The sequence below is a fragment of the Nomia melanderi genome, chromosome 11 (assembly GCF_051020985.1).
Source record: "Nomia melanderi isolate GNS246 chromosome 11, iyNomMela1, whole genome shotgun sequence".
In the NCBI taxonomy this organism is placed as follows: Eukaryota; Metazoa; Arthropoda; class Insecta; order Hymenoptera; family Halictidae; genus Nomia; species Nomia melanderi.
This window is the reverse complement of record NC_135009.1, coordinates 12,323,042-12,341,632: the sequence shown is the minus strand read 5'-3', so window position 1 is coordinate 12,341,632 and position 18,591 is coordinate 12,323,042. Positions and strand designations below refer to the sequence as shown.

The following is an 18,591-nucleotide window of genomic DNA, read 5'->3' as shown; positions in this document are numbered from 1 at the left end:
AGCCTCATCTTTTTACACGAGGAAATTACCATTTCGTATTTCTCAATAGCAAATGATATTACTGTGACATCGTTTTTTCAATGGTCAAGGTTTGCACGCATATTGTTCTTGGTCTGAGCAACCTGGCATTCGCGCGTACACGGTGTTTGCAAGTAACAGATTTTGTATCGAAACTAGCGGCAATTCTAAATGTCAATTCCGAATTATTTAATTTAACAGGTGCATACGTGGGTAAAAGGTACAAGAGTTATTGATCCTTTGCAATACGAAGTTACCTTATGAATTCTCATCGTTGAAACGACCACTGAAAAATCACCATTTCAAAGTTACTAAAAACCATTAGAATACCGGGGCTTCGTGTCAAATTAATATTCCTAGAATAAAATCTCTCCTGGTAGCTCCGTTCATCCCACAACATTATCAGCCGAAGCGGTCGAACCCGCCGAGTTCAAAGTTCGAAAACGTGGCTCGTTATCGTGATGTTGCGTCGAGAAGTTCGCCGCGCGTATCTTACACCGTTTCCCCGGCCGTGTTTATGCACATGCATACAGTGAGCATCAAAAGCATCGGCACGGAACATTCCGGCTCGAACTCTTTTAATTCTGCCGAGGTAGGGTTAAACAATGGACCAAGAGAACGTTATGTTTAAACGAAACAGTAATTAAAAGACGCAAGTTTAGATATTAACTACATTTTACCGCTAACAATTTCCCATAACACAAGGCGAACTCCCTCTTTATCGCAATTATACATTCCCTAAACGATGAAACATCGATAATAGCAAAACAATCTTTCATTTCTTACTAAACTGACCCACAAATATTTACCAGATGTCTCTTCGTCGTCGAACAAGAGGTAAATGTCATCGAATTCAATGAAAATTTAAGCTTCAACTAGAAAAATCATATTCTCTCAGAAATATGAATCGTGGTGAAGATTTTCAACGTGATTCGACAAACATTACTCGGTTCATTCGAATTCAAAGTAAACATTATTCCTCAATCAACTATTACACTTAAAAGGAAATATATGCATAACATATGCTTATAATTGATCTCTTTCCAACGAATTATTAACGACAAAGCAGCCGTATCGATCGGAGTTGAGAAAGAAATCATAGGCCAAGGGGTTAAGTTCCAAAAATTGAGAAATTCCCACGAGACTTCCCAGCGAAATCCGTGGCCGAAACTTTTGCCAGAGGCTGTAGGTGTCCGGCGAACGGACACGCGCGCACACCAGCGTAATCCCGTCGAAGAATCGGCAGCCTTTCACCCAACGCCTCCTCCCGTTCATTCCGTTACCATACGGTCACCGGTGCTTATCTCTCACCTTCCTGTGAAACTCCGACCTGAATTTCTTTAAAGGCTGGATTACGCGTGGCCGTTTCTCGAACGATCTTGTTTGCCCCGGCGCGGCGCGGCGCGGAGCGGCGCGCGCGGAGAAGAAAACGGGACGTTGCCATGCGAGAGAGCCCATCGGCCGAACGAGAGAGACTTTTACGCGTGCCCCGGCCACGGAGAAATTTTCCGTTAACCAGAGGCGACATCCTTCTCTCCTCTCCTCGTTTTTTCTTCCCGTTCCCGCGTTCTTTTTTCGTCTGTTTGCCTCATTGGAATCGCCTTTGTCCGGCCCCGGGACACACCTTTCGTTTCGAGCGCGGTGGCGGCCGTCGGCCATTTGCATAATCGAGTTTCGCGCGGGTACAATTTACAAGAGAACCCTTACCCGGATGATATTACCTACGAAATAATATTCCTTCCTAGTTTACGGCCGCCGTTGTGCTCGAAATGGCCGAAAATAAAGGGGAAACGCGAATTCTCGCGTGCCGGATGAACGACGAACGTGTCGCGAACGTGTCTCGCAGAAAACCGACCTCCGATGGGGATCGTTACATAAGAAACGAAACGGACGTTAACGAACGTTCGTTATCGGGGTCCACCGGCGGCAATTCGCGTTTCGAATTCCAGATTTCACCGTTATCGCTGGCGACAACGCGTTTTCGCGAGACACCGACGCGACGCGAGCCGTTCCGTTCCGTTCCGCGCTACCGTGGAAAAACGCGATTTGTGTACGAATCAACGGCCAGTCCACCTTCAGCGTAACGTAACTCGCGCGAATGTCGCGAGATTGAGAAATTGGCCGTTGATACGATAACGACGGCGCGGTGATGTAACAACGGCGGATTTTGGATCGTAACGCGCGGAGAGGTTCGCTTAGGCGAGGACAGTAAGAAAATGATAAAAACGAGAATGGAACGGGTGCATCGAGAAACGTGTAAAATTGAAGGAAACGACAGATTTAGTGGAATGCATGGATCGTTTCATAGAAATATCCAGTGAATTTTTCAATGAATTTCAAAAGATTTCGATCGGTGATACGGTCACCGAAACGAACACGTATCCTTACTAAAAATTATTTGCAATTGCGTTGAGGTACCATTTAAAGAATATAATCTTTATGGCATTGTATCGAGGTATTCTAATTATTAGATCACGTTAATGTTTGGTGTATATTTAATAAATGTACCGCCAAGTCTCCTAGATTCCTTTAATTCGACGTTAAACGGACTCTCGCCGCGGCGAACGTGTTCGGTTTCAAGTCGCCAGCGAAATTCTCTCGAATCCATTATTATTATTGAATAGTGTACCACTGGAACTAACATTATCGCTCCGGGGTTGCGTAAAGCAAGATAAAAATCAAAGAAAAACAAAACTTTTTTGCTCTCCCGCGGATTACAGCAATTTAATCTCACGCTCGGAACGAGCGACATTAATCGCGTTAAATACGGTTGAACGGCTCACATTGAGCCACGTCATGCACACCGGGCAGAAAAAGTATTCGTACGCAACTGTCCCTTACCGTCGACGATTTTTCTTTTCCTTTTCCCCGGCGCGACGATTAAGTTCAACGTTACTTTCGTCAGCCGATACACCGTTGAGTAATCCGCTGTAAGCGATACGAATAAAAATATTTTTTCTTTCGCCCGTTGCTCGGCCCAATCAACCAGTAACCGAAGGAAACTCGGTCGGTAAAAGAGTTCGCGCGTGTGCGACTCGCGTTGCGAAAAGGAAGACAAATTGGAGACGTCTGGGATACTAATCTCGTACAAGTTGCACTTAGATTCCAATTAATTCTTCTCTCGTCTTCGTGTCCTTTCGATTGGACCGTTCGACTGATGCAATTCGAAAATGTTCAATTGATAAATTTCAAAATTTCAGATTGATCTTCATTATAGGAATATATATGTGTTTCTACCTTCGATCAAAAACATTATTTTTATTAATCCTTCTAATTTGACACAGTAAAACTATAAACTTCGATATTTAACGTTGAACTTCGTATAACGCCTCGATACACGAAATATTGTAATAAAATAACGTTCTTCAGTGTACTTGTGATTTCCCTTAGTTTCAAAGAATATCGTCGCTGCCTCGTGAAAAAATGTAAAATGTTTCCAACGGGAAACGTTCGAGTGCGAGGGGTTAAAAGTTGATGGCTCGATTACCGGGAACAATAATAGGAAGACGGTGGACACACATTTTGTATACGAAACGGTGGCACGCAGAGAAGTGCACGATAAGAAGAACCGTGGACAATCGTGCAATTATCGCGCGACGATGGACAAGAACGGCGGCTTAACGACACGAACGCCGTAGGAGCCGGTACCGTTTTCCTCGGTTGTCGCACGTTAGACACGAGGATCTGTTGTGCTCGCCGGCGAGCGAAAAAACACGCCGCCGCGATCTGGAAAAAACATCTGCAAGCGAGCGCACAGCCCGTGGGTTCGCGTGTGAAGGACAAAACGATATACGGTATCAGTCACGCGACCGATGGGTAACGCGATATCTCCGCAGGGAAGCGCGCGCGCGCGCGCGCGTCCTCGCGAATGCCTCTTCGCCGAAAACCGACTGCTTCCACCGATCCGATCGCGACGTTCGATTCGAACACGAATTCCGCAACTTCAAAGTTCACGTTCGACGAACAATGGCGTGACATTTATTTTCGAAAAGTACACGACACGTTGGAAGGAAAATGGTAGATGATAACGACAACGTGTGTCTTTATCGAGCGCGATAATCCCGATACCGAGCCGACGTGACGCGCGTCGTACACGACGATAACGGAAGAATTTCGGTCGCAACGGCGTCCCATTATTGTTGAAGCGTTACGGACCAGTTGAAAATAAATGGCGTCGTCTTTTAAGGCTGCTCGAAACGTGGGAGAATCGAGCGGCGAGCATCGACCGCGTCGTAAATCCGCGCGTCGTGTCGGTCCGTTCTCCGTCTATTAGACGCATCATCCTTGGAAGTTCCTGCGCGAAGGTGTTCACCCCCGCGGCGCAAGTGCAACGCGACTCCTTTGTTGTGACGGGCGGTATGAACGATTTCCTAGAATCTCGTGTTTAAGTTCGCCATAAAATGCTAGTTGGCACACGCATCATGGCGGCCGATAAGATATTTTCATGGTCGTGTTAATGTGTTTGCGTACGCTCCGCCGATAGCCGAACAGCCGGAGCGGGACTGTAAATTTCGTTCGATGCTCGCGCTCCGTTGTCGGACGCGGAAAGTTCACCGCCGAGGAAAAGTGTCCGTTTTTCGTCGGTGAGGTTAACGCTAGGACTACCGTAATAATCAAAATGACTGGTTTCGATTCTCTTGTTTGGCAATTATTGATATCTTCGAAGCGTTGAATATTCGAAATGATTTTGAAAATAAATAGTTTCAGTACTATAATGAATGTCTGAAGAAACTGAAAATAATCTATTACAATTTTTATAGGAATTACATATTAATCGTATTAAATGCTCGGTAGTCCTAGCGTTGAACCACAGGTTCTCAAACATACTTGGCTTGCCGTTCTCTTTTTAGAAAAAATTACTCAGCATTCTGAAAATCTATTCGTACAATCGAAATGATTTTCTTGACTTAGTAAATTTTAAATTTTCAACATGACTCTATATGTGTTACTCAGTTCATTCGAATTCGAAGTAAATGTTACTCCTCTGTAATCAACTGTTATACTTAAAAGGAAATATAATTCAGTACTTGTCTTTTTTTCCAATAAATTATTAATGACAAAGTAGCCGTATCGATCAGAGTTGAGTAATCATAGGCCAAGGGGTTAATGAAATAGAAACTGGAATGATTCTTTATGATGATTGCTTCTTGAATTTCTTTATCTTATAAGTTCTGCAAAATTGAGTTTCTCGAAGTGCCACTGGGAATTAAATTCGAAATCCATAGAGAACTTGTATCATTAGAGTTTGGATGACACTGTAGTGAAATCGTTGAGCGAATAAATAGGAAAATGTTGGTGCCCAAGGGTACTGACTTGAATATTTCAGCATCCCCTATGGGGTGGCATGGCTGACTTCAGGAACGATTCAGTTAGACAATAAAAATTCCTGGCAAAGGAATAAGAAAGATATTAATTCCAACATGTATTTTAAACAGATGTTGTCGCGAGTCCACGCCGATGACTCGCATGCAAATCGTAAACCTCGTTATCGATTCGAGAAGCGCAAACAATGATGTCACCAGTGGCCAGACGTACACCTCTATTTGTTCGATAATTGTGACGATAATTTCGTATCGCTCCGATAAATGGCGGGGAAAAGAATGTGGCATGTTTCTCGTTAACGGTCAGCATACAGCTGCTAATTCGCCAGACTACAAATTGCCTTTCTTATTTTCATAAGTCCAATTACCGTACGCTGCAACTCATTTATTTCGAACATTCATCGCGACTTGTTTCGATTAACCCTTTGCACTCGAAAGTTTTTCACTAGATATCTTCAACGTTTCCTGATGAGATACAGACAGCATTTTTTAAACTAACTTATCGAGAAATAACGCGCAAACTGAGAAACTAAGATATTTTATTCAACATTTAACACTAAAACTACCAGACGGGTCAAAATGACCTGATGTCTTTCCTTCGCAATTATTAACAAGATGACAAATGTTTCTCTGAGAAATTATTAAAGAAATTCATTTAACTTCTAAATTCAATAGAGGTATTCTTGAAGTTTCTATAAGGAATTTGAAAATGTCAATTTAACTGGTAATTCTAATGTTAACAAACTGATGCATTATGCAAAACTTAATGTTAACAAGGACCGGAGCTTCCAAATGACTTGAAAATAATTATACTTAAGACAACCGTCAACCAATAAAAACGTTCAACAGCGTAAATAAATAGATAACAGTGTAACCTAAGAATTGTAGTACCAAACAATCGATAATCATTTATTTTCATGTCCGCTACAAAAGAAAAAATGACATAAAACTCTGAAGCTTTCCATGGCAGTCAACGTGTTAATACTAAACTGCTTCTTATTTCACAATTATTGATATTTTAAAAGCATTCAATATTTGAAATAATCTTGAAAATAAATAGTTTCATTTGAGTACTACAATTTTTACAGAGTACATATTAATCGTATTAAATCTTCGGCAGTTCTACTATTAATTTGAACTCTGTAGGCTCCAATATTGCACCAGTTACAATATTGAACATTTTAATTCTTTGCGGACGAGGATTTTTTAAAGTATTGAAAACCATTCGCAGAGGAAGTAAATGTCGGTGACAGAGAAAACTAATCACTGATTTCTCGTTATTTGAACGAATCAATTGTTTGTTCAGAACTTCGTATTCCAAATATGAAAAATGACGACATTTGATCTCACAGGGTTGATGAATCTTAAAGAAACTACCCTAAAATTATTAGATTTCCCGCACATCCAAATTTTGTACTAACAAGGAAAATAAAAGATCGAAGAAATGTTATAGCATTTCTCATTTTCGCTAGGAATACTATAAAAATTAGTTGCAGTTGCTGATTACAAAACAACCTGGAGTGCTAAGGGTTATACATCCAACTATATAATATGACTAATAACATTCCTATTCTTTGCAATAATAATCTCCTAACCCAATCGAGACCGGTTACACATGTGCAATAATTATAATGAGCATTTATCAATTATTCTAAGTAAAGTAGTCGTCGAGATAAGACTTATTTTGAATTAATAGCATCTGTAAGGTATAGAGAAACAAAATAAACATACTCACCAACAATAAGAAAATAGAGTTTTTATGACTATCGTCTAGAGATTTTAAGAAACTTAATTCAAAAACCCCGTGACAGAATTTCGCCTCTGTGGACCGTGTTCGAAAAAAATCGCCGTCTCGAATGGGCTAATCTACTAGGAGGATAAATAAATGTTCGTCGCGAAGAGGGGTTCGTAATCTCTTAAACACGTTACTGACAGTTAAAACCGCTTCTTCCTTTCCGCATGTCGCGTCCAACGGCGCGGTCGCGCGTCAGACATGGCAACATCGCGAATGACCACGTCGTCACGGTCACCTGACTTTTCGTGGAAACGCGGCGCTGTCGCGAGCGCGGGTAAGGTATGCGACGAGCATTCGCGCGAGCATCGAGGTCTTTATTTTCATTCGAGCCTAGCCTGAAATCATCGAATTCGAGGGGAAGCCGCGAACGAACGACAGGGTCGCGTGGACATAACCTCTCTTCGTCGCGGCGGCGGAACAGAGAAAGTACCATTAGGGCCGTTTCTAAAGTCGCACGGCGGGTAAGGTGATTCGTGTACGGCGACCGGAATAGCCGGGGCAGCGAGCGAATGGCCGATACACATCTGTACACCGTCTGTGTGTCACGTGGGATGGTAAAACGAGTGCGTAGGAGAAACGTTTTCGACGTCCGAAAAGTAGCACGGTGCGGCGAGCGCGCACGGATTACGAGTGGAACGCACGTTAAACGTGGCTCGGGACGAAGACGGCGATAACCGGCCTCCCCTCGATCGATTATCGGCCTGTTTACTTCCACGAATCCGATTTCGTGCGAGGGACTAACGCGAGCGGCTCGTGACTGCCGATATATATCGGTATAATTGTATTATGGCGCCCATTGTACGACTGCCGTGAAAAGGCGAGCATGGTCGTCTCCCACTGAAAAATAAACGGAACAGGAAAATACGTTCTCGCGTCTGTCGGATCACATTTTTCCAGTGGCAGGATATTCTAGACAGTGGCAGTCGGATGTTGAGTTTCAGCGTGGTTATTTTCGATGGTTACGAATTTATTTGGGTAGGAATTTAGATTGGGAATATGACGATTAATGGAATTTCTTATATCAAAATAATTGTGGGCATTGACACTAGAACTACTGTAACAGTCTGAATGACTGATTTCGATTTGTTTGTTTCGCAATTATTAACCCTGTGACTCTCAGTCACCACTTGATTTGATTTGCAAAATTATAAAGTTTTATGTAGAATATTAAGGTTTGCACGATGCATCAATATGTGGAATATTGAAATAAAGTAACTTTCCTTTTTAATTTATATATGTTTTCTCGTTAATTAGTTTCAAAGAACATCATATGTATTTCGTCGGAGAATATTGAATATTTCTAGTGAAAAACTTTCGAGTGTAAAGGGTTAATACCTTAAAAGCATTGAATATTTGAAATGATTTTGGAAATAAATAGATTCACTTGAGTTCTATGATGAATATCCAATGAACCGGAAATAATCTATTGTTACAATTTTTATAGAAATTACGTATCAATCGTATTAAATGCTCGGTTGTTTTAGTGTTAAATTTATTCGAATTATTACGAATTTATTCGGATAGGAATTTAAATTGGGAATGACGATTAATGAAATTTCTTATGAAATGAAAATACTTGTGAACATTAAATTTCTCACGATGTCTTTGTTCTATTCTACCTAATATGCATCTTCAACGCAGAATGCAATATTTTATTAGGTTATTAGTACTAGAACTACTGATCACTTGAACTGACTTTCACCAATTTCTGTATAAACCATAAGCGTGCGTTTATCGAGATTTCAATTGAGTCTTCAGTTTTGCTATCACTTAATTAGTTTCGTTAATAATTTTTCGTAGAAATATCTATATCTTCTCAGTAATTGTAAAAAGAGAAATCAGAAACAAGTCATTTTAACCCATCTGGTAGTTCTAGTGTTAAAATATTCTTTTATTATATATTTATTATACAAAATATTATTTTATTATACGTTTATTTTATGAAATATTAATATATAAGTAATTTGAGAATTTAAAACTTTTAAGGATTGCAGGTTGCCATTCAATGGCTCTCAGCTTCTGAGACCTGATTCCATACTACGCACTTTGGAGACATTATTAAAGAAACCTTTCTTTTTTTTGAATGTTGCGTTTAATTTTTATATAACTGACATTAATATTAATCAGACGTTCAAAAATATTTTATCCTTGAGTTATTTTAAATTATTTTACATTTATAAACTGAACGTCAGGTATGAGCTTATAAATATTGGTTGTGTCTTTGTAACTGTACATTGAAAAAGTGCTTGAAGCGATAAATAACTTTTGTGTTGATAAACGTTTCATGAGATTTGCATAATAGACAGGTTGAAATAAAAATAAATATTGTGAAATTACGATGTCGTATTAACGTTGGCTGTAACGCTAAGCAAAAATATGTTGTAACAATTCTCAGATATATAACAGGATTGCGTATGTCTATGCATATGAATAAATTTGTGCATACGTTACGTTCAAGTAGCCGGTGAGTGAAAAGAAAATCGACACTCAATAAAAATCTGATATTGCTTCGAATCCATATTTGATACAATCAATGGTACGTATCGATAATGGCGGTGCTTTTCGATGGCACTCGGTGTTATACTAAATCACTACAATCCAATATCCAATGATATCAGCAAAAATCGCGTGGTTCTTATGAATTGCTCGCAGATTGTACAGCAATGCTTATTTTTTTTCAATAAATATAGAGAATTGGTGTCTCGAAGGCATAAATGCCTATCGACTGTAACAGTCGTACAGATTAATGTATCTTTTCGTAATATCTTGCTCGGATATTTTATGAACGGCGGCTGAATTTATTTTTAACCTTAAATTTCAAGTGGAATTTAATAGTTATAAAAATAAAGTCGAACTATAAGAATCTCAATTGTTCATGTGACAGTGAAACTTTTCATTGTGAATGGCATAATATAATAAACGATTTAGTTAATTCTCACGACATGACTCATCATGATAATTGACATTAATATGTGGCAAAAATATCTTGACTTTCGACCATGTTACGTGTGTACGAATAATTACAACACCAACAAATGAGACATTTTGTCAAATTGGATGTCAGACAAGGTGACCCATATTAAGAATTGTAGACGGTACAATTATAACTTAAATAATGCAATAATAATCTCAACCATACAGGGTGTCCATAATATTCCTACCTATTTTATGAAATAACATATTAGTATCATTCTTACAGAAACTTGTATTTAACAAACGAGTTTCAGATTATTCAGACACGGAAGACACGCTCATTGAAACACAAACCTAATCTTTTTAGCCTTCATTGTATTGGACTTGTGAAATCTCACATCAATCGGACCAAGATTAAGAATCTGGAAAACCCACGTACAAGTATAGGAATTGCTATACTAAAAATGGTTTCACCTGTGCAAAGAAACTGATAAAACGTCGTGTTGCCAAATCAGTTAAACTCTTTATTACTCAATAAATATAAACAGCACCGAGAACACGTGGATTCTATGTTGCAAATCGTCCTAAATACCGTTTAATTATTAGTACAGTATCATTTATGAACACTAGAACCACCAGAGAAGTCAAAATTGTCCACTCCTGATTCCTTCTTTTCACAATAATTACAAAGACAACAGATAACTCCCAGATAAGAATTGTAAATCAAAAGAAATTTCAATACTACCGCGTCTCTATAGAAAAATTTCAAAAAGTCAATTTCTCTGATGGGTCCAGTGTTAACAGTTTCAAATTAACGTTGCCAATTTACCAATTCATTTATTCTATGCATCAAGATCGTATACAAGAATTAATCCAATCCCTATAAGAATTAAAAACAGTGCTTGATATACAGGGTGTCCTCCACAATATAATATTCCATATCAAAGAGTTACTCTACAAACCAAGGTAAAAAATATTATTTCCCATGTTCAATTAACACGTTGACTGCCACGAAAACGTTCAGAGATTTTTGTATCGCTTCTTCTGTAGTAAAGATAAAACACAGCAGTTATTTATTACTTGGTATCGAAATGCTTACGTCAGACTGCCATCTAGTTATGCTAATAGACATTCTCATTCAACATTAGGAGTCTAGCAAATTAACATTGTTTTCAAGTGATTTGGATGCTCCGGTCATCGGTGACCACCGTGGCAGTCAACGTGTTAATTTTTCAGCGTGAAATTATTCTCTGGCCGGTACCAACGCCGTCGTACCGGACACCCTGTATATCACGCTGATGTGTATTATAAGTGAACTTACCCGTGCGAGGGAAACCTGTGCTGAAGATGTTGTGGTTCGTAGTATTGTGTGGTAAGGGCTCGTTCGTCCAAGGTATGCTCAGTCGCGTGGGCCTTCGCTGCGGACTTGATATCCATGAACGCCACCGTCGCGGAGGCACCCCCGGTGCTGCTCGAGGAACCGCTACCCCCGCCACTGCCACCGTTCCCAGAACTGGAACCGGAACCACCCTCGTTGCCTTCTCCAAGGGAACCACCGGTACCTCCATCCACGGGGCATTCTTCGCCCCGCGGCAGCAGCTTGACGCTTTGCACGCGTCCATACCTGGAACATTAATAGTTTCTCGTTAATCAACGTTGATTAACTTCCGGTAAAAGTTGAGTCGCTGGGAACTGAGATGAACAATTTTGAATCCATTATGTGCCACTCCATCCCTTTCGGTCATGGCGTCCTCATATAACTTGGTGCATCTGAATTCGGTGAATTTTATTGTTTGTAAACGTTGTTCTCCCATTATTGGAACCATAGATTCTATTAGACAATGGCGTTGACGTTTCTTATCAAATTGTGTTATCAGAAAATAAAACTAGACGCACGTTCAAGAATATTCTAGCTAGCCTCATCTTTGTTTTACTATTTTTATTCTGATCTCTGTGAGACTGCTCAATGAATGACACTAGAACTACCAGATGGGTCAGAATGATTTGATTCCTGATTTCCTTTTATACAATTACTGAGAAGGTACAGATGCTTCCCTGAGAAATCGTTAATGAAGCTGATTTAGTAATAGCTACACTGAAATATGAATCAATTGAAATCCTAACACTAGAACTACCGAGTAATTCAATTAGATTGATTGTCCTGTAGAAACTCCAATATTGTGTCTGTTGAGATTTCAATGGACTTATAATTTAGTTTAATTTTCAAATCAATTTCATTATTTATTTCCCTAAGAGGCATCTGTTCCTTTTCAATAGCTGCAGAAGAATCTAGGAATTTTGACCCATTTGGTAGTTCCAGTGTCAATAAGTTATATGTTCTACAAAGAAATTTGGGAGAGTCAGTTTAAGTGCTTAGTAGTTCTATTGTTAAATATTTTGTAGAATTATTATTACAGAGAGTTGTACTTGCTAATCCCTTTGCAGTATTGTGTAGCTTTAAGGGCACTTCACAGTTACTTTTTCAGGCCATTTTCATGTACCTTCTATCAGAAGTAAATAAAGTGTCGTTTACAACTTAAGTTTTACTGAGATTCGATTGCTTGACAGGAGGATACCTAATGGATTCGACGAAATGTAAGATTCATTCAGAGACGTGAAGGTTATGGTACACAACGATGGCCGGAAGTTGTGACGTAGCACAGATGGTGGTCTGCCTAAAATGGTTTAGGATTTCTACGAAAAAAATGCACGCAGATGTCGTGATCGTTTTGTTAAGTCCTCTTTGTGGCACGAATAAGAGTAACGCCGAAGCAAAACACATATAATAATTACATTGAAAACGTGATCAAACGTACCGACAATGTACCTGGATTTGGAGGATCGGAATTCACGTTACCGCGCCCATCAATCTCCAGCATGAGGTATCTCGTACGATAAATAATTGATCATTACGCAGAACACTACTCGGAGCCGCATGAAATGTATTTTTTTTCCCTCGTGGAATCTACCGAACGGACAGCGATCGTTTTCAAGCATAGAACTGTGATCGCCCTTATATTTTGCTCGGCTGCAACTTCAGATCGGTGTACTTAAAGAAAGCGCGTCTTGTTTTCACCCTGTAGAGCCCTGAGATATTGAATTTCGACGAAATTAAAGAAAACAAAGAGCCAAAGTTGTTTCTGGCACACCCTGTGTACAGAAAGCTCGACAGTAGTAGAAACGGGCTTACTAGGTGAGGTAGGGCGACCGCGCCGATGGTGGGGCGGCGAGCGTCCCGATTGGCCGGCGGGGAGAAGAACATTACGCGCAAGCGCAAAGGCTGCAACGGTTTCGGAGTATCTCGGGGAGTTGTTCGTCTAATCTCGCGTGAGTCGCACGTATTTCCTTGTGCGTTCTTCCGAGGAGAATCTTTTTCGTTTTTTTCTTTCTCTCTCTCTCAAATCCCGGATTACACACGCAGCCTATAATACATCAACGAAAGATGCATTAGAAAAATCCGTTGTTTGTTCTCTGTACACGCTCACACAGGCAACGGTAATCACACGCGATAGAGAATGCGCGGAGAACCTGGGCGGCACCTTGGATTAAGTTCGCTTGGATTATAAACCGCGGAAAGTTTGTTCTCTCTGCTAGGCCGTTGCAAAAATCGAGGAACGCTGGATCTCTTTCGTATAAAGAAAACAAACAGAAACCAAAAAAAAAAAAAATACAAAAAAAGACAGCGAGTAAAAAAAACAAAAGCGAGACGAAACACACAAGAGAAAAAACGGGGAAGAAAGACGTTTGTTCGTTTATCACGATACACCCGAGAGCACACTTTTTGTATCGTGATATGTCGGGACGCTACGGAATGGGGCGTGGTCCCTTCTTCCATATGCCGTGTGATTCGATGGCGAGAAAGGGGCACGGGAAGGACTGCTCGTCTTTGTATAACGGTTTTTTATCTTCTCTCGTTGCACTTCGCCTCGCTCGAGCATTTCGAACACGTTTATTCGCCGTGTCGAAACGAATTGGATCACAACCGTAGGAAGAGATGTTGTCTCGTTCCAAGAACAATTTACTCTCTAGAACGATCCATCCGAGGTGACGAGAATTCGAAATTCCCCTTGCGAAAAAAGACAAAAAAAAAAGAGAAAAAAGAGCCTGGAAGAGAACGCTGAGACAGAGTTGCGAGAATTTCACAGCGCACACATCCTCTGGAAGATTATCGCTCTCACGAAAATGGCTACTGCGACAGCGTTAGTGCCATCCGTGCGCGATACGCCGTTCACACGCCACGTTCCACGCGTCGTCGCGAATGGTTCCGACTGTGAACAGCGCGAATCCGTCCATGGTGGATTTTACCGAAACGTGTGTCTTGTGGAGTGTGTCTATCCAAAAATTCTCGTCTCGTCAAAAAGGGAACGGATTCATTCGGTTTCGATACGTGATAGACTAGAACAACGCTGTCGACGGTGACCAGAAATATTCTGAGAATATGAGAATCAGTGAAAATGCGGGAGGCGTGACGATGTATTTATTCGTAAAACGATTATCGTATCGAGCGTTATTCTCTGCGGTGACATTTTACGAAAGAGAACCGATCGCGCTCTGTGCGTCGTGGCCGCAAGAGTTCTCATCCCACCCAGTTCGTTCTCGGGGACTCCCCTCTTGTTTTCCTCTCCCACACAGAGCCCCGCGTGAAACGCGCTGCGCGCCAGCGCGCCGCCGCGGCGCACGCACACCATCGAGCCGCTGAAAAGCCGCGCACACCAGCGGCGGCGGCGGCGGCGGCATCGCATCGAACGTCCTTTTCTGTGGCATACATGAGTGAAAGCGGGTGAGAGGGGAGGGACGAGAGGAGAAGAAATAAGATAGAAGGCCACGGTGGTGGGGGGAACCAAGTGCCACGGTGGCTCTGGCTGGCGAGCGAGCCGCAAACCGTACCCATTCCCCTCCAGAACCCCTGCCCGCCGCTTGTCGAGGAATTTTACTTCGGCAGACTCGCTCCCAGGCTCAATTCCTTCGTTTCTCTCCACGAAGCACGGCGAGCCGAGTCGCCTCCATGCGAGAGGAACATTAGCATGACTTTCCATAAATTTCAAGTCTCTAGGTCAGAGTTTTTAGATGTTTCGTAAAGGACGGGAAAGGGGCCTCTCCTCGGCGCAGCAGAATGATAACGCCGTAGAGGCGCACGTCACGAGAACGTTCTCCTGTGATCGGTAACGAATCGGCCATTTTAAGAATATTCGAGCAGGTCCACGAACGGATACGCATCTACTGTGTCGAGGGATTAGTGGTACTAGCATGATCAGAGTGTGTGACGTTCTTCATTTTGACGTTGAGTGATCTCTCTCGAATTTGTACGCCATTCCTCTGTCCAGGGGATAAAGCTGGGCGTCTCGAATTTTCAGTGAAACTCGGTAAACGATGTCGGTAACGTAGTGGAATCGAGGAACTGTTATTTTAGATGTGCCTCTCTCTCTCGTTAGCACGTGCTTAAAGCATGTATATCGGAGAGAAGAGAATATATATTATTTTCTCCACGGGAAAACGAATCTCATGACCCACCGCGGTGGCATCCGCTCGGACGGTCGTTTGTCTTTTCTACGTTTGAAATGGTAGACGTACAGGAAATCAATACATCGGCCCACGGTTAAGAGTTCCCGGCCAGTATGTGTGCGCGAGAATGAAAGCGAGAAAGAGAGACGGGGAAATTTTCCGTTTCTAGAAATCAATTAACGTGTCACGCATGACACACAACAATTTCGCGTATTCGTCACCTGTACCGCGCGACCGTTAGACGATTCGAGAAATGGGAAAAACGAAACGGCGATCGAGCGAGCGAACGAACGAACGAACGAACGAACGAACGAACGGAAGCGAATAATTTTCTTTAATTCGCGGAAATCCACTGCAAATTCCGTCGGTCGGGCCGTCATTACGGGAAATCAGTGAGTGGCCCTCCTCCTCCCCCCGGTTGTGTTACGTAAAGATCGAGGTTCGAAATTTTCGCTGTTTTTTTTTCTGCACCGTGATATCCGGCCGACGCGGACGACGCGGAGAGTGCACCCGCCATATTTATTTTACGCGTACGAAATAAGTACTTTATAAATATACCGACGTTTCAAGCGTAGGAGAAGCTGAAGCCGGAGGGAAACCAGGTCCACGGCCGGAATAATTCTTTATATTCCCGTGGATCTTGGAAACTACGAGAGTGTGTCGATTTAACCTCAATAATACGCGGGAGGTTCTACGATTCTGCCAAGAACAGCGAATAAAAAGGAACACGATGCAGAACGAGCGCTACGGGATAACAACAAAGAAAGGAGGCTTTTGTTCCTCGGCTTTTCCCGGTCACCCTCGCTCGGCGTGATTCCGCCTTGAATCTTTCCAAATCGAAAAAACTGTCCAGCTCTACGAAGACCCTGGGCGGCTCCGCAGGTCTCCGGGGAGTTCCCAGCTAATAAGAGAGATTCGTTTAACACTGGAACTACCAGATGGGTCAGAATGACTTATTTCTGATTTCCGCTTTTGCGATTGCTGAAAAGGTATACTCCTATGAGAAATTATTAACGGAATTGATTCAGTAAAATTGAAATCTCAATAAACACGCTTATGATTTTCATAAAGAAATTTGTAAAAGTCTAACACTAGAAATATCAGACGAGTCAAAATATACTCATTCCTTGATTTATTTCTGTTGCGATTACTGAAGAGGTACGAATACCTCAGAAAAATGACTGAACAAGCTGATTAAGTAATACCTAAACCGAAATACAAGCCAACCGAGACCTGAAATCCACGCTTTCAGCTTCCACAAAGCCATTTCATAAATACGCTTCAAGTGCTCGGTAGTTCCAGTGTTAAGTGATCGGTACTAGTGTTAACGAACGACAAAGAACTCGCTGGAAAGCTTGATTCTTTATCCGGAATCGTTCCTCGTCCCACCGTACGCTAACACGCGTCTAAACAAGAGGTAAACCGTTTATAAAAATATTTCCCTCTCGACGCATCCTAGGATCTTCCACGAACGAGTGGCGTGCTACATCCGTTAGCGACCGAAAACAACAAAGACACTCCTGTAACGGCTCGTGTCCGCAAATATTCGCTCGGGAACGAATCGTTTGAAATTGGGGTGTGCCGGTCTGCGCGAGATCGCGTAAAAAGGTAGGAAAAGTCTTCGGGAACAGTACCATTCTCGGCAGACGACACTGACATAAGCCGCAAACGTCGCGCAAGCGGCAGCGTTGGGACGCCTCAACGAGGCCGGCGAAGACGTGGCAACAGCGCTATGACTCAGCTCTCCTCGTTCCAATCGCTTCCCTTGCCCCCTGGCCCCACTTCAGCTACCTCTACGCAGCTGACGCCCTTCTCCTCCTCGCCGGGAATCCCCACCATCGTGCCGGCACGACTCGATTCTATCCTTCCTTGTGTCGTGTTCGAGACTCCCCCACCCTCGACCCCCTCCGTCCCGTCCCGCCGTCTATCCGCTCCGTTCCGCTCCCCCTAACGGCTTACCCGCTCGCCGCTTTGCCCCACCAACGCGACCCCAACTCTCTCGGGGTACTGACAACTCGTTTGTCCCCCCCCTCGCCGCCGTGGAAGCGTGCGCGGGCCGATTCCTACACGGCGTCGTGCCACTGCCAAGACGAGCGTACAAAGTCCCCTTTGGAAGAAAAACACCTATACCTCTCTAGCCCCCATACTCTTTCTGCGTTTTCCGTCCTTCTCTGCGTCCCTCTCGCTCGATCCGTCGTCGTCCGTCCCTTTCTACTTGTCTTTGTCCTCGCTCTACCTCTCTTTCCATCGCTACCGTGCCTCTCTACCTTTCCCCGCCGCTCGTACCGCCGACAACCCCCTCCGCGCACCGCCCCCCGCTGCCGACCGTTTTTCTCCGTCCAACGGCTTCTACCTTCTTGCTCCTTTTCTTCTGGATCTTCTTTCTTTCGGGCTTCTCCTGCCATTTCGCTTCTGTATATCCGCTGGCCGAGCGGCGAACAATGCAACGTGATCCAGATGCAGGAAAAAAGGACGGAGAATGCGCGCGGGTAGATGAGCGGACGAGACCAGAAGGGGGGGGGGGCTGCTAGGAGAGAGACAGAGGGAGAGGGCAGCGAACACGACGACGAGACTCGAACGAAAATTGTGTACGTAGTTACGGGCCACGGTGAATTTACGCGGCGGCGGCGGCTGCTGCTGCCGCGTCGCGCGATATCGCGATCGTTTTTGACGATACGACGCCCGGCGATGGTGACGGATTACCCTCTGCGATCGATTCGATCGTTCTCGCGGTGTCGAGACACTACGATCTGCGAGTCGATCGCTATTTGCTTTGTCGAGGCGGTACGCTGTTGGATTGTGAAAGATGCTTTTGGAGATAATGATTAAATATGAGTTGGAATTTTATTGTTTGGAAAGGTATCTTGTACTTTAACTCTTTGCGGACGAATGTCGACACTTCGGCGAGATGAAATGTTCGTATTCGGAAGTCGCAAACGAATGGTTTAATCACTCGAACAACAAGAGACCACGCGAAGTTTCCTTCTTTTCTATCGGTTAAGCAATCGATAGATAGTTTCGCTTCGTCTGTTAAACGTCTTG

At 42.9% G+C, this 18,591-nt stretch overlaps 1 protein-coding gene across 5 annotated transcripts in view; it reads right to left on the bottom strand.

The window, feature by feature from the left end:
- Positions 1 to 18,591, bottom strand: part of LOC116430675 (uncharacterized) — a 129,284-nt gene that overhangs the window by 23,906 nt on the left and 86,787 nt on the right. For 4 of the 5 annotated variants that reach the window (XM_076372249.1, XM_076372252.1, XM_076372250.1 and 1 more), the window contains exon 2: positions 11,369 to 11,671. In XM_076372249.1, the coding sequence (XP_076228364.1) occupies positions 11,369 to 11,671 (303 nt within the window). Of the gene's footprint in view, positions 1 to 11,368; positions 11,672 to 12,863; positions 13,135 to 13,237; positions 14,750 to 18,591 lie in introns of those variants that run through there. The other variant, XM_076372253.1, reaches the window with a different exon arrangement.